The 12,930-nt window shown below is 47.3% G+C and overlaps 2 protein-coding genes across 4 annotated transcripts; both read left to right on the top strand.

The window, feature by feature from the left end:
- Positions 1-819: 819 nt before the first annotated feature.
- Positions 820-2,727, top strand: TERG_08084 (uncharacterized protein; the record flags this gene model as incomplete). The annotated part of the gene is made up of 1 exon (XM_003231249.2): positions 820-2,727. The coding sequence occupies one exon, from the start codon at positions 820-822 to the stop codon at positions 2,725-2,727; it is 1,908 nt and encodes a 635-aa protein (XP_003231297.2).
- Positions 2,728-3,103: 376 nt separating this feature from the next.
- TERG_08083 (uncharacterized protein) lies at positions 3,104-8,021 on the top strand. Of its 3 annotated transcripts, XM_003231248.2 has the most exons (3): positions 3,104-3,685; positions 3,769-6,375; positions 6,450-8,021. In XM_003231248.2, the coding sequence occupies exons 1-3, from the start codon at positions 3,584-3,586 to the stop codon at positions 6,549-6,551; spliced, it is 2,811 nt and encodes a 936-aa protein (XP_003231296.1). In that variant the 5' UTR covers positions 3,104-3,583; the 3' UTR covers positions 6,552-8,021. The 3 variants fall into 3 exon arrangements, with proteins under 3 accessions (XP_003231296.1, XP_047607465.1, XP_047607466.1); XM_047750531.1 differs by having other exon boundaries at positions 3,769-8,021; XM_047750532.1 differs by having other exon boundaries at positions 3,104-6,375.
- Positions 8,022-12,930: the final 4,909 nt, after the last annotated feature.

The following is a 12,930-nucleotide window of genomic DNA, read 5'->3' as shown; positions in this document are numbered from 1 at the left end:
AATTGGCTGCTATAGGGTTGCTTTCCGTGGCATCGTACTCGTTCCTAATATCAATTACCCAGCGCCAGCAGGTGGCACATATTCTGGGGAAGCCGATTTTTGTGATAACTGGGGTCTCTATTATCCCTTTATCGGGCCAGGCTGAAGCTTCTAAGGCAATAAGACAGGCACAGCGAGCGTTGGAGAATAGCCCGGACGCCTACGAGCTATCAGATAGCGAGTCGGATAATTCCGAAGATTTCCTGGCTGATGAACACAATAATTTCGATGCTATATCCCCGGAAGGTGACCTATACCCCCCAGTTGACGAGCCTAGCAGCGAAATCAGTATTGCAGAAGATGTTATCAAAAAGCGAGGACGGTATGGCAGATTCACTGCAGAGTGGTTTGCAAGAAAAGGATGGGGAAGTATTGGGTTATCAGATTCCAGGAGGCGGTCTCTTATTTCATCCAGCGATGGTTCTGCTCACGCCGCCGAATCCATGGAGCTAAAGAACCTAGGAGCCGATGCTCTTGATGGGCCGGAATCCAAGGAGACCAGCGAGAACACGTCCGTGGCAGATGCCGGAACCTATGACTTGCTGCCGAAGCTGTTAAAGTACACTAAAATGATGTTTGGATCCCGGAGCTTCTACTTTTCATATGACTATGATATTACTAGACGGTGTGGTCCGGTAGATCCAGCTTCAACACATGTTCCTCTATGTCACCAGGCCAACCCATTGGTAATACATTTCTCCCTGTCTTCTTTACCTCTGCTGCAATTACGTGCAGGCTAACAAGCCTGAATTTCAACAGTACTTTTGGAATAGACACTTGATGAAACCGTTCATGGATAGTGGGCGGCACACATTTACCCTTCCAATAATGCAGGGTTTTATCGGACAGCATGAATTTACTGCCGAAAGAATTATGCCATCCACTCCCGAAGCTGATAGTCAAGTTAATTCTCCTGAAGAAGGCGATGAGAATAGCAAAAAGGCGAGTGAGGATGCTTCGGTTGATGGTAATCGAAATTTTCTTCTTACCCTAATTTCTCGCCGCTCCGTGCTACGTTCAGGAGTTCGTTATCTTCGCCGCGGTGTTGACGATGATGGCAATACTGCAAACTCAGTGGAGACGGAGCAGATACTGTCAAGTCCTTCGTGGAATCCAGCAGAAAAGGTGTACTCCCTCCTTCAGCTACGAGGATCTATACCTCTCTACTTTTCTCAGTCTCCTTATTATTTCAAACCAGTCCCAATCATGCATCACTCCGCTCAAACTAATCTAGTATCCTTTACAAAGCACTTCCATGATGTCCAGAGAAGATATGGCAAGGTCCATGCTGTCTGTCTTGTAGATAAGCATGGCGTGGAAGTGAACATTGCAGAGACGTACGGGCGTTACCTAGAAAGTTTTAACAAGGCCGAGACATCCGAAGATAAGAGAGTCCCATATCAGTGGTTTGACTTTCATGCAGAATGCCGTGGAATGAAGTTTGAGAATGTCAGCCGCCTGGTGGACAGGATGTCGGAGACTCTGGAAGATTTTGGTGACACTGTCCTCCAGAACAATGCTGTTGTTCGCAACCAGTCTGGTGTCATAAGAACCAACTGCATGGACTGCTTGGACCGCACCGGCGTCTCGCAGTGTGCCTTTGGACAGTGGGCCTTGGAGAAGCAACTCAAGGAGGAAGGCCATTATATTGATCTTCAAGGAAGTGCTGCCACCCAGTGGTTTAACATCCTCTGGGCAGATAACGGAGACGCTATCTCAAAGCAATACTCGTCTACTGCCGCACTGAAGGGAGACTATACCAGAACTCGGAAACGTGATTACCGCGGTGCTCTGAATGACCTGGGCCTGACTCTGACGCGGTACTATACCAACATTTTCACAGATTACTTTTCCCAGGCCTGTATCGACTATCTCCTTGGGAACGTGACCACTCGGGTCTTTGATGAATTTGAGACAAATCTTCAGAGCGCAGACCCTGGGATATCCATGGAGAAAGCCCGCCAGAGTGCAATCGAAACCAGCTGCCAGATCGTCATCAGCGACGAGAACGAAGAGTTTATCGGTGGTTGGACGATGCTAAGCCCTCGCCAGCCAAATACCCTGAGAACCCTACCATTTGAACAGACCGTTCTCCTGCTTACAAATGTAGCCGTATACTCATGCCGGTTTGACTGCAACACGGAAAAGGTCACATCCTTTGAACGTATCGACCTAACTTCGATCACCAGCATCAAGTACGGAACGTACATCAGCTCTACATTGACCGACGCCCAGAGGGACGAGAAGAGGAACATGGGCCTGGCAATTGCCTACCGTCCCAGCACTAGCAACTCTCTACGAGTCAACACAACCTCCCTGCACAGCCTTTTTGCTGAGAAGCCAGATCCCGCCCCGGAAAACCAGGATATAATTGACTGGGACCTATCGACTCTCTTCAAGGGCTCAGACCGATCCTCAACCCACTTCCTCGCGTTCAAATTGCCAAACACCTCTTCAGCAGTAGCCAGGGCCCCCAAGACTCCTGAGGTCAGCGAGGCTGACGCAGTGCGCGCCATCTGCGAGGAGATCGAACGCATGGTGAACCGGGCCACCCAATCTCCATCTATCCACGCCGAAAGACCGTCCATCGTCGAGCAGACTCAGATCATTTCATTGGAGAATGCTCGGAGACAGACTGGATACTTTGAGCACCTGTTTTTCGATATAAAGAAGCTCGTCTGGGCTTGATATATAGCTGATTCGCGTTGCCGCCGAATTTCTTCACTTGAGTCCCTGCGCTTTTCTCCCTCCTCTCACTTAATTGCACACCCCGCTCGTCAGCCTCAGCCTCTTGGTTTATACATAATCACCTTAATGCATCTATAATATTTGGCCTTGAGCATCAAAATATATCAGATAGTCCGCCTTCCCTGTGTCTATCAATATATCAGATATAAAAATAATAATAATAATAACACTCGGCCTTTCCTTCCTTGGGAGGCGGGGACTTTTCTGCCGCTTCCCCCCGCCTTTCCCATTTCGTCGTCTTTTTTTTCTGCCCAAAAAAAAAAAAAAAAAAAAAATTGTTAAAAAATAAAAATAAAAATAAAAGTCAAAGTAAATATAAATATACAGAATAACTACAGGAACAAGAACGAGATGAGAGGAAGAGCAGATATAAACCAAGAAGCTTGCTTGAAAACACTGACCCGGCTTTAAGTAACTCCCTGCGAGGGCTAACTAGGATCCCAGGTGAGGTCTTGGCGCGTTGTGTGGTTCTTCTGGCTGCAACAACGCCTTTTATTGCTCGTATACCTTTGTACCTGAAACTAACTGTCTTCTTTGACAGACCCGTTGGTTCCCGCTGCCCGCTGTCTTCGAGTGATTGAGACAAGGAAGATATATTCTCGCCTGGTGCTGGTCTCTCTTTTCCTTCTCGCAGGCATTCTCGACATTGCCTCTCACCCATCTGTCGGCGGGGGGTTGGTTTCTTTCTTTGCATATCACTACTTACTCTCTCGAGCCCGACCTCTCTACTATTTAGATCTCTTATATCTCGAAGGCTCCCATATTCTGCGCAGAGACCCAATATAACTAATTCACGATGGCGTGGCAAGCGGAGGAGAGCACACTGGCGCAGCTGGCGGGGTATCTCAACGACACGTTGAATGCGCGAGATCAAGCAGTTCGCAAAAATGCAGAGCAGGTGAGAAATCCAGCTTTATATTGGATTTGATTTCACGTATATTTGAAATAAGAATGGCAATTTTAACGGCGCTGGCAATACAGATGCTCACGCAAGCTACATCTTCTCCTGACTTTGTCAATTACCTATCATTCCTACTGCGAACTCCCCAACCTCCTGCTGCCGTTGGCTTTGATATCAAGGGATATAATGTTGTTCGAGTGGCTGCTGCTATGAACCTAAAGACAAAGATAAAAGTGGCCTACCAGTCGATACCTCCAGAAGCTTTGGCGTACCTACAAACAGCAAGCCTGGTAGCTCTGGGCGATGAATCTACCCATGTTGCGAACTCCGCAGGTACAATCATGGCAGAAATGATTAAACAGGGAGGGATATTAGGATGGCCAACTTTGCTTGAGGAGTTGGTGTCATTAGTAGGGAATGCCTCTGCTTCAGTTCCAAGTCGTACTCAAGAGGCTGCAATGACTGCCTTGCAAAGAATATGTGAGGACAATCATCGACTTCTACAAAAGGAAATCCAGGGACAGCAACCAATCCATGCCATTTTGCCAAAAATAATGGAGTTCACCGCAAGCTCTGTACCAAAAGTCAGGACCATGGCCTTGTCGACAGTTCACATGTTCATCGCTCACAAATCTCCCGCCCTCATGCAATCCCTGGATACTTTCCTTCAGTGCCTTTTTAAGGTAGCCGAAGATCCTAACACGGATGTTAGGAGGGCCGTTTGCCAGGCCTTTAACCAATTAGCAGAAGTTGCCCCTGAAAAGCTGATCCCCTATATTGACGGGCTCGTCAACTATGTATTGATGCAGGAACATAGCCAGGAAGACCCAGAACTGGTGTTGGATGCTTCAGAATTCTGGATAGTTGCCGGAGAAGAGAAACAGTTGAGGTCGGCGTTGACTCCATACCTGCCAAAGATTATTCCCGTCTTGTTGCAAAATATGGTTTATGACGAAGAAGAGGCCGCTCTAATTGCAGGAAAGGCAGATGACGCTGACCAACAGGACAGACCTGAAGATCTAAAGCCTCAGTTTGCAAAAACAAAGTCTGACCGATTGGCTAGTGCAAAAGAAAGTGAGGATACCTCCAACGGTGAAACGAAGCCAGCGCCTGAATCTGAAGACTCTGATGATGATGATCTAAGTGATGGGGAGATCGAGGATGATCCCGAAGAAGAGTGGACAATAAGAAAAAGCTCTGCCACAGCTCTGGATATCTTCGCAACTGTATACCATCAGCCTGTGTTTGAAATTGTTCTCCCCTATCTTCGAGAGCACTTGAAGAACCCTAGCTGGGCCCATCGTGAAGCCTCAGTACTGGCGCTCGGTGCCATTGCTGATGGTTGTATGCTAACAGTTCAACCTCACCTACCGGAACTCATCCCTTACCTAGTATCACTCCTAACGGACCCAGAGCCAATCGTCAGAATGATCACCTGTTGGTGTCTGGGTAGATACTCAGGGTGGGCTGCACACCTTGAACCCGCTGAAAAGGCCCGTTTCTTTGAGCCGATGATGGAAGGAATGCTCCACTGCATGTTGGATAACAACAAAAAGGTCCAAGAGGCTGCGGCATCTGGCTTCAGAAGCTTGGAAGAGAAGTCTGGACCGCATATCATTCCATACTGCGAACCAATTCTTCGCCAGTTCGTGCTTTGTTTCGACAAGTACAAAGACCGAAACCTGGACGTTCTCTATGACTGTGTACAGACTCTTGCCGAGTGTACTATGTCTGAACTAGCAAAACCCGCACTAGTATCTATCCTTATGCCTTGTCTCATTGGAAGGTGGAACAAAGCCGCAGATGAATCCCGAGAGATATTCCCGCTCCTGGAGTGTCTTGGGTACATAGCTAGCGCTTATGGACATGCCTTCACACCTTTTGCACCACCAATATTCAGCAGATGCACCAAGTTGATATATAACACCATTATGGAGTGCAATGCCTTGGCTAATGGCCAGACAACCGAGGAGCCCAACAAGGATTACTTTATCACTTGCTTGGATCTCCTCTCCGCGATTATCCAAGCTATTGATCGCCAAAAGAGTGAGGAACTTGTGGCAAGCACCCAGCCATCCTTCTTCCAACTTCTTGCCTACTGTCTTCAAGATCCATACTACGACGTAGGTATGTCAGCGTACGCAGTCCTTGGTGACTGTGCAATGGTCCTGTTTGAACAGCTACAGCCATTTCTACCCACCATAATGCCGACACTTCTAAAACAGCTTGACCTGGATCAATTGGCGGATGAGGATTCATCAACCGGGTTAAGCGTGGTGAATAATGCCTGCTGGGCGTGTGGGGAGATATCTATAAATGCAAAATCAGACATGGCCCCTTACGCAGAGAACCTCTATACCTTACTATACGCCATTATGATCAACGAAGAAATTCGTGATTCCGTGACCGAGAATGCAGCTATTGCTCTGGGACGCCTTGGCATAGGGTGTGCTGAGCAATTAGCTCCGCGTCTGGCGCAGTATGCATACACTTTCCTGTTGATCATGGCAAACGTGGAGTTTTCGCGAGAAAAGGTGGGCGCTTTTGCGGGATTTAACCAAGTTCTTAAGCAAAACCCGCAGGCACTGGAATCCTGCCTGCCAGATTATTTCAGTGCTGTCGCATCAATGACCGACAAGCCCTTCCACGCCCCTGAATTTGATGATTTAGACCAGTCTACCAGACAAGTACGTATAGGCCCTTTACTTCCAGAATGCTTGACTTCTCACCTAGGATGATAGAACTAACACGTATCTTATAGGTTCTTCAAGGTTACAAAGAGTTGATCCCTGACTTTGCAGCTTTCATGGGAACCCTGGATCCAAATGTGGCCTGGAGACTTCAGACAGCCTACCAAATATAATTCAGGCTATACAGCCCTCCACTCTGTCTCTTTATTATCTCCTGCATATCCTTACGGCCAATCATGTTATAGGTTATATATCTGTTTTCCCTTTACACTCCTAAAATCATTCCATGCCTCCCTTATTCTCTATCGGCCCTTTTCCCCCCTTATCCACCAAACCGCCTCATGACTCTCCTAGTTCTCCTCCCATTGATATCCCTTTATCCTTAAAAAATGTAGTATCTGAGCCGTCGGCACATAAACCCTTTCTTTCATTTGCTGGGGCGTCAAAAGAAGATGACGGGAAAATCAAGGATAGTAATTGTATGCCCCTTTCTTCAAGTTAAAAGAAAGTAAATAAATAAATAAAACGAATGAATGAATACATAACACAAAATAATCGACTGATCCGGTGGGGGTTGGAGATACGGAATCTATTAGTTAGTGTTCCTTGGAATAATATACACCTCCCTTTGACAAGAAAACGGTGGAACTGTTCTTCCATTATCATCAGTTACTGGTGAAGAGCATTAAGTACCTTGTGTGCTCTAATTTTTGCAAAACAAACATTTATCTAGTACTAAATTCCATCACTAAAAAACTGTTGCGTTCTTGTGATTCATCTCCAACTCAATCCCGCGTATGAAGAGTACGTATCCATTGAACATCTTAATCTATCTTTGAAGAATCCCGGCACGAGTTCTCATTACCTGTTGGTTCTTGAGTTTATTGTGACGTTAAATGCTTCTCAAACCCCCTGTTCTCAACACAGTATCACCCGTGATCGGCCGATTATAAACCCTTTTACGATTAAGGCGGCCCGATCTCCATGTGTCCGAAATGCACTCTTTATGCCATTATTACAAGAAATCTCCGATATATTTTTTCCAAGTACATATGCATGCCCCATAATATCCCTCCCGTCCAGCGTGGCCATTCAAAAAAGGTCCCATCTGTTGAGATTCCATGTCAATGTATCAATACCATCAAGGAACCAGCGCTACCAAACAGGAGTGGATCCTGGGCGTGGAATGTTGGTTGGGCACGAACATCAATCTACTCGGTCTTCTAAGGATATTCGAGGTATATTTTCTTTCCTTGTATTGGCTTCAAAAGCATAGGTTTCGCATGATTTATCGGAACGTAACGTCCAGAGTAGCGTGATCTTAGAATTGAGTCTCGAGGTTATTAGGCATAGGGGTAGAAACCCGAGACAAGTTACCTGGTCTTTTGAGCCCTGCAAAGGGCCGCGAGTCACGGCAGAAACGGCGTCCTGCATTCCACAAATGCATCAAGTTACATGATGACGACGTACGTAGGGAGATGCAACTCGCGGATATCTTAGAAGTGTGCGGACGAATACATGACCGACCTCTGCCGGTGTGAAAAGCTTGTAAACGAAGCATGCGGCCGGGGGCTGATTCTGCCTGTTTGACACACACACATCACACTTCTCTTTTTTGAAAATATTTTCTGGAAGAATAACTAGCCCATGAGATGGGTTATTGGGCGGGTATGTTTGCAATCTCGCTTGGTTGGGAGCATTCGTGGGGTTGACAGAAGGGAGTGCTCAGCCCTGGGTAATTCAGTAGGCAGCTTACCAATTTCCTCTTCGAGAATTGAATCGCCAAGTAACTAACGATTGTAACCATAATACTACCGTGGACGCTCTGCCATCCCGCGGAGAAGACGCGTTGACTCATTAAAACGCCTTGGAAGAGACAAGTATTCTAGAATAAAAAATGCCGGCCGAGGGAGTCAGCAAGGCACGCCACCACTCCGCCACCTGCGTCGCTGGCTTGACTGGCCTAGTTATCTGAGAATCGGACGGAGCTGAACGGTGGTGATATCAAATCGATCCAATTCTGAATGGAAACCTTGGCGTTTGAATGGAGACGGAGACGGGTAAGAAAAAGGAAAGGACGGGAGAGGTTTGGATCGAAGTATGCCATCCACTTGCGCATAGATTCGCATACATATAAGTAAGAACAGTTCATGCCCTCTTTCGAGGACAGCTTGGCCCGCCTATGAATGGGACAAACGATTTAGCGTGAACGTAGATGCAGTCATGACGGTTTGAAACCTTCATGCTTCATGGGTCCTCGCAAGCAGTAGCCTGAAGGTGACTTCGGAAATCAGGTTCTCGTCTGGTCCAAGAAAGGCTTGGAACATTCACCCCAAATTTAGTCGAATAAGTACTCCGTATCATGAACATGTTCAGCTGAGTACAAGCAAAAAGATGCCAAGTCAGTGCCAGTGGTGGGAGGGAGAGGCGACGGCTCAGGCGTTCTCGTCTGATACAGGAGATATTCATAATTCGTCCGAACATTTTATTGGATTGCAAAATACTAATGGTTATGCTTGTTTGTGCCCCGCCACCGCCCTTTGGGATAGGACGATGGATTCGTGCGTAAGAAAGTCGCTACAAAGTTATCAGCACGGAATCGAGAGTTCAACAATAATGCGTTGATCGGGTGGTGTTGCATCCTGTCTTCTCCATACGGAGTATAAATAAAAATATGCTAACAACAGCCCGCAAGGGACGGGCCACACTGCGAATTTACCTCATCTGGCCGACAAGGAAGCCCACTTGGTCGAGAATTAAGCTGAGTTAACTAGCCAGAACAGGCGATTGGGCGAATGTTACCTGTCAGCAAGAAGTCGAGAACCGCGAACGGAGCGCTTCATATGTATGGAGCGGTAAGCATGTGGTGCCGAGGGCCATAACGTTATGTATGTATATTTTATACTCTGTATCTGGAAGACATATTCTGACTCACACATTAGATTTCCTGCAAAATGCCGTTGGTCAAGCATACTTATCACGGAGGTGTTGGAATCTTCAGAGTGGAGGCCGCAGTCTCCAACTCGGCCGACTCACTACACGCTTGGAATCGACATATAGTTCGACCCCACGCGCAAATACCGTAGTAGCTATGATGATGAAAACAGCGGGTTAATATCTGGTAAGATCGAGAATGCCTCGGTATGGCTTAGTATTCCGTGCTGGATAGAGGGGAAAGGAGGCAGGAATGCGGTTCAGGGGTTTCTTACATAAGCGCCTTGCTGCTAAAAATAGACTGTTGCTTGGTCAGCATCGTAGGTGATTGGTCAAGCGGTTCATTGAGGTCAGCGCGGCAATATTTCCGCGCGCTAAACCGCTTTAGTCGCATTTTGGGTGGGGCTTCGGTAAAACCGGCAAGGATCCGCTCGTCCCCCACCCAGTGTTCCGGAACGCGCCAAGCGGCCGATCGCGTGGTCCTGCGCTGGCCCCTTTGGGAAAATTTAACCGATACACACGCCTGCCACGGCGGCATATAGTTTATACCACGACGGGCTAAGTATGTATCCTATATCTTGGTGTGCTTGGATGGACTGGAAGAAGAAACGTTCGCGCAGCATCCGCTCACCCGCGGCGTTATTTTGTTATTTTGGTTTTGTGGTTGCGAGGAGACAAGCTGGGGCACATCATGGCGTTCGCGGATATGACGAGCGCTGCCTTGTCGGCTCGGCTTCTTCTTTGGCCCGGTGCAAATCTCCCCGAGGTCTGTCAGCCAGTTTCATCGTGCCTCTCCTGCATTAGTGGCTGGCCCCCGGATAAGTATTTCTGAGTCGACGTTTGCTTTTTTGGATATATCCAGTCAATTTGGATTGCCGATCGCCTGAAATCGATGAATTGGGTAGTTTCTTTTACCACACAAAAAGCCAAGTCAATCTGCAGGCATTATTGGATGGGATTGGCTGCGAAGCTGGATAGGCTATATGCATGAAGCGTGGTTATGCTCTGTCAAGTTTGGCATCATTGGACAGCCTGCTATCCGCAATATTTCGTTGAAGCTGGTCTCAACTTGTAATACCATGGTCAGGCCCGACTGGGGGATGGGGGTGGTGTCCTGTCCAACGTGGCGATTCAAGTGCTTGGAGACGTACTCCGTACGGGGCAGGTTGAGAGGGCAAAGTATCTGGTGAGGTAGCACAGGTTTCCCCTGGCTGTTACGGTGCGCATCAGTAGCTGTGCAGCTTCGCTTGACAGTCAAGATACCTAGCTAACCGCTGCTTCGTACGGCTGCCATGCGAGGTGGAGACGGGAGGCTCTTCTACCGTGGAGATGTTCTGACGTCCTGGTTCTATTCTTAGCAGCGTGAACTGGTGCCATGAGGTTGTACCACATCTGGAGATGATGGGTGGACATTTGTGTAAGTATATGCATGACAGGAAAGGTACATGAAACACCCGGAGAACGCGGAGATCATTCAAATATATGGCGTAACTCAGGCCACAATCCGCACCAAGAGGCTGAGTGCTTCAGGAGAAATTAAGACAGTAATATTTACCTTCCTTTTCTAGTTTTACTCTCTTCACAAGTCAGCAAATTTTGGGGTTAGGCTGAGCCTTGAGCGAGAGAAGATTTCGTGAGGCTCTGGATGTTGTCTTTGGAAGCAGGCCTCCGCCGGTAAGTCAGTCAGTTAAGGAAAAGGAACGTCAGTGTGCTTGTGGTCAGCCAAGCATATACTTTCGACTTTGTATCGGTGGAAACTCACCCACATTCAAGTAAAAAAAAGGGTGGCTCGGGATGCGGGTGAAGGTTCTTCTGCGGAGGGAGGCTGATGTTAAAAATAAATGAGTGACGCACATGGCATTGGATGGTTGCATCTCAAGAAGCGAGGTTGTAATGTAACTAAAACAATATTCCTGGAAAAGAAGGGCAGACTCATAAGTGCTACCAATAATATAGGGATCATCTCTCGCAAAAATGGCCAAAAAAAGAGGTTGCTGCCTGCTTGACGCTAGTGAGAGTAGATCCAGTATGGCGTATGAAGGAGGAGAAGAGAGAAACGCATGGAATCTCTGACCTTTGAAGAAGTAATAATAATCATAATAATGTGGTGCTTTCGAGTTGTTTTAGCTTCCAACCTTATATGAATGCCTTATGGCCCACACCTTCGCGAGCCTAGCTACTTCGAGCTTTGAGTAGCCCATAACATATCCTGGCCTGAAGAAAGGCAGAACAGGGCTCTCCATCTCCCTTCACTAGCTACCCCTTTCCCCTCATCGAGGTGAAAAATCAGTAAACCATACTGTCCCGATATGAATGAAGAGATCAGCCTTGCTTTTACCTTTTGTGCAGTATACCGTAGCCCGCGTCGCTCATTGCCTTATTCTACCCAGTTGAGAAATTTGGTATGCCAGCAGCCTGCTGCCATAACTGCAATGGTTGCAGTGTGGAGATAAAAATAGTATGGGGATAGCCCCAGACTGTCATAAATAGCACAGTTTCTCATCAACAGTACGGAGTATCACCAACTCCAATTGTCCGCACGAGCGGGAGGGCCACACTATGAGTCCACAGCGCCATGGTATTGGGAGATTTCAGGACCTTCAGGAGGGTCTGGGCTGGCTGATAGGTGGCTTGCCCTGTGCAACGTCAAGTATCAGCTTGCTGAAGTACATTCATCCCCACTGTCCTTAATTCCGCTTCCCTATCATTGGCATTCTGCTTTGATCCCCCCCCACCACAGAGACTTTCTTGGGCGTTTTCTTTCTTTCTTTTCTTTTCCTTTCTTTTTTTTCGTTACTTGGCTCACCTGCATGGTCTGTGTTGATGAAAGAGTTGAAAGAGGAAAGTTTATGTTGGGAAGAACTTCTGTATGTAACACTCTTTTGTCCAGACGGCAAGGCGAAAAACTGTTTGATTCCCCTCAGCCGACCCAGTCGGCTATCAAACCTTCACATGCGCCCTGTACGTGGAGATTTATTGTCAGCCTATCATTATTCCTGCAGCTGGGTTTTGGTCAGCAGCTATCCTTGTTCGATTTCTCGCTAGCACGCTGAAGGGTTGACATACTCGGCGCAGAAGGAAGCAAAATCTTATGGCCCGCTGATAGGTTTATCAGAGGGAGGTATGAAGGCTAACCTGTCTCCCATACGCTTCATATCAATGGAATTGTGTTGATGGAAATCCACGTGTGCGTCACATAGAAATCGACACACGCGATGATGATATACTTACATCGAAACGTGGTATTCCACCTTATCGAAAACGAACAAATGGGAGAGACGATGCTAGAATTTAAGTTAATAACGTGGCTGGGGTTTTCGGGCTGATAGATGAATCGTCACTGGCTGGAATTCAGCTGATCCAGGTCGTGCAAATAAAGAAGCGGGTAGACTGTTGAAATACGAGAGCCTTCCTCAAGGGGAATTTCCCACGAAGGAGGAGAGAAAAGGGGAAAGCCTTCGAAGGAAAAGCTTCTTCCTCGTATATGAAGATCAATCTTGGGGATTGTGCACTCCACAGTCAAAATATGGGAAGAATTATATGCTTAAAAACGTGTGATGTGGGAAAGGTCTGAAAAAGAATGAAGGAGGAATCTTTCACACTTTGCACTTGGTCGAA

The sequence above is a fragment of the Trichophyton rubrum genome (genome assembly GCF_000151425.1).
Source record: "Trichophyton rubrum CBS 118892 genomic scaffold supercont2.12, whole genome shotgun sequence".
Taxonomy (NCBI): domain Eukaryota; kingdom Fungi; phylum Ascomycota; class Eurotiomycetes; order Onygenales; family Arthrodermataceae; genus Trichophyton; species Trichophyton rubrum.
The sequence above is the reverse complement of the archived record's forward strand: the minus strand, read 5'-3'. Positions and strand labels throughout refer to the sequence as shown.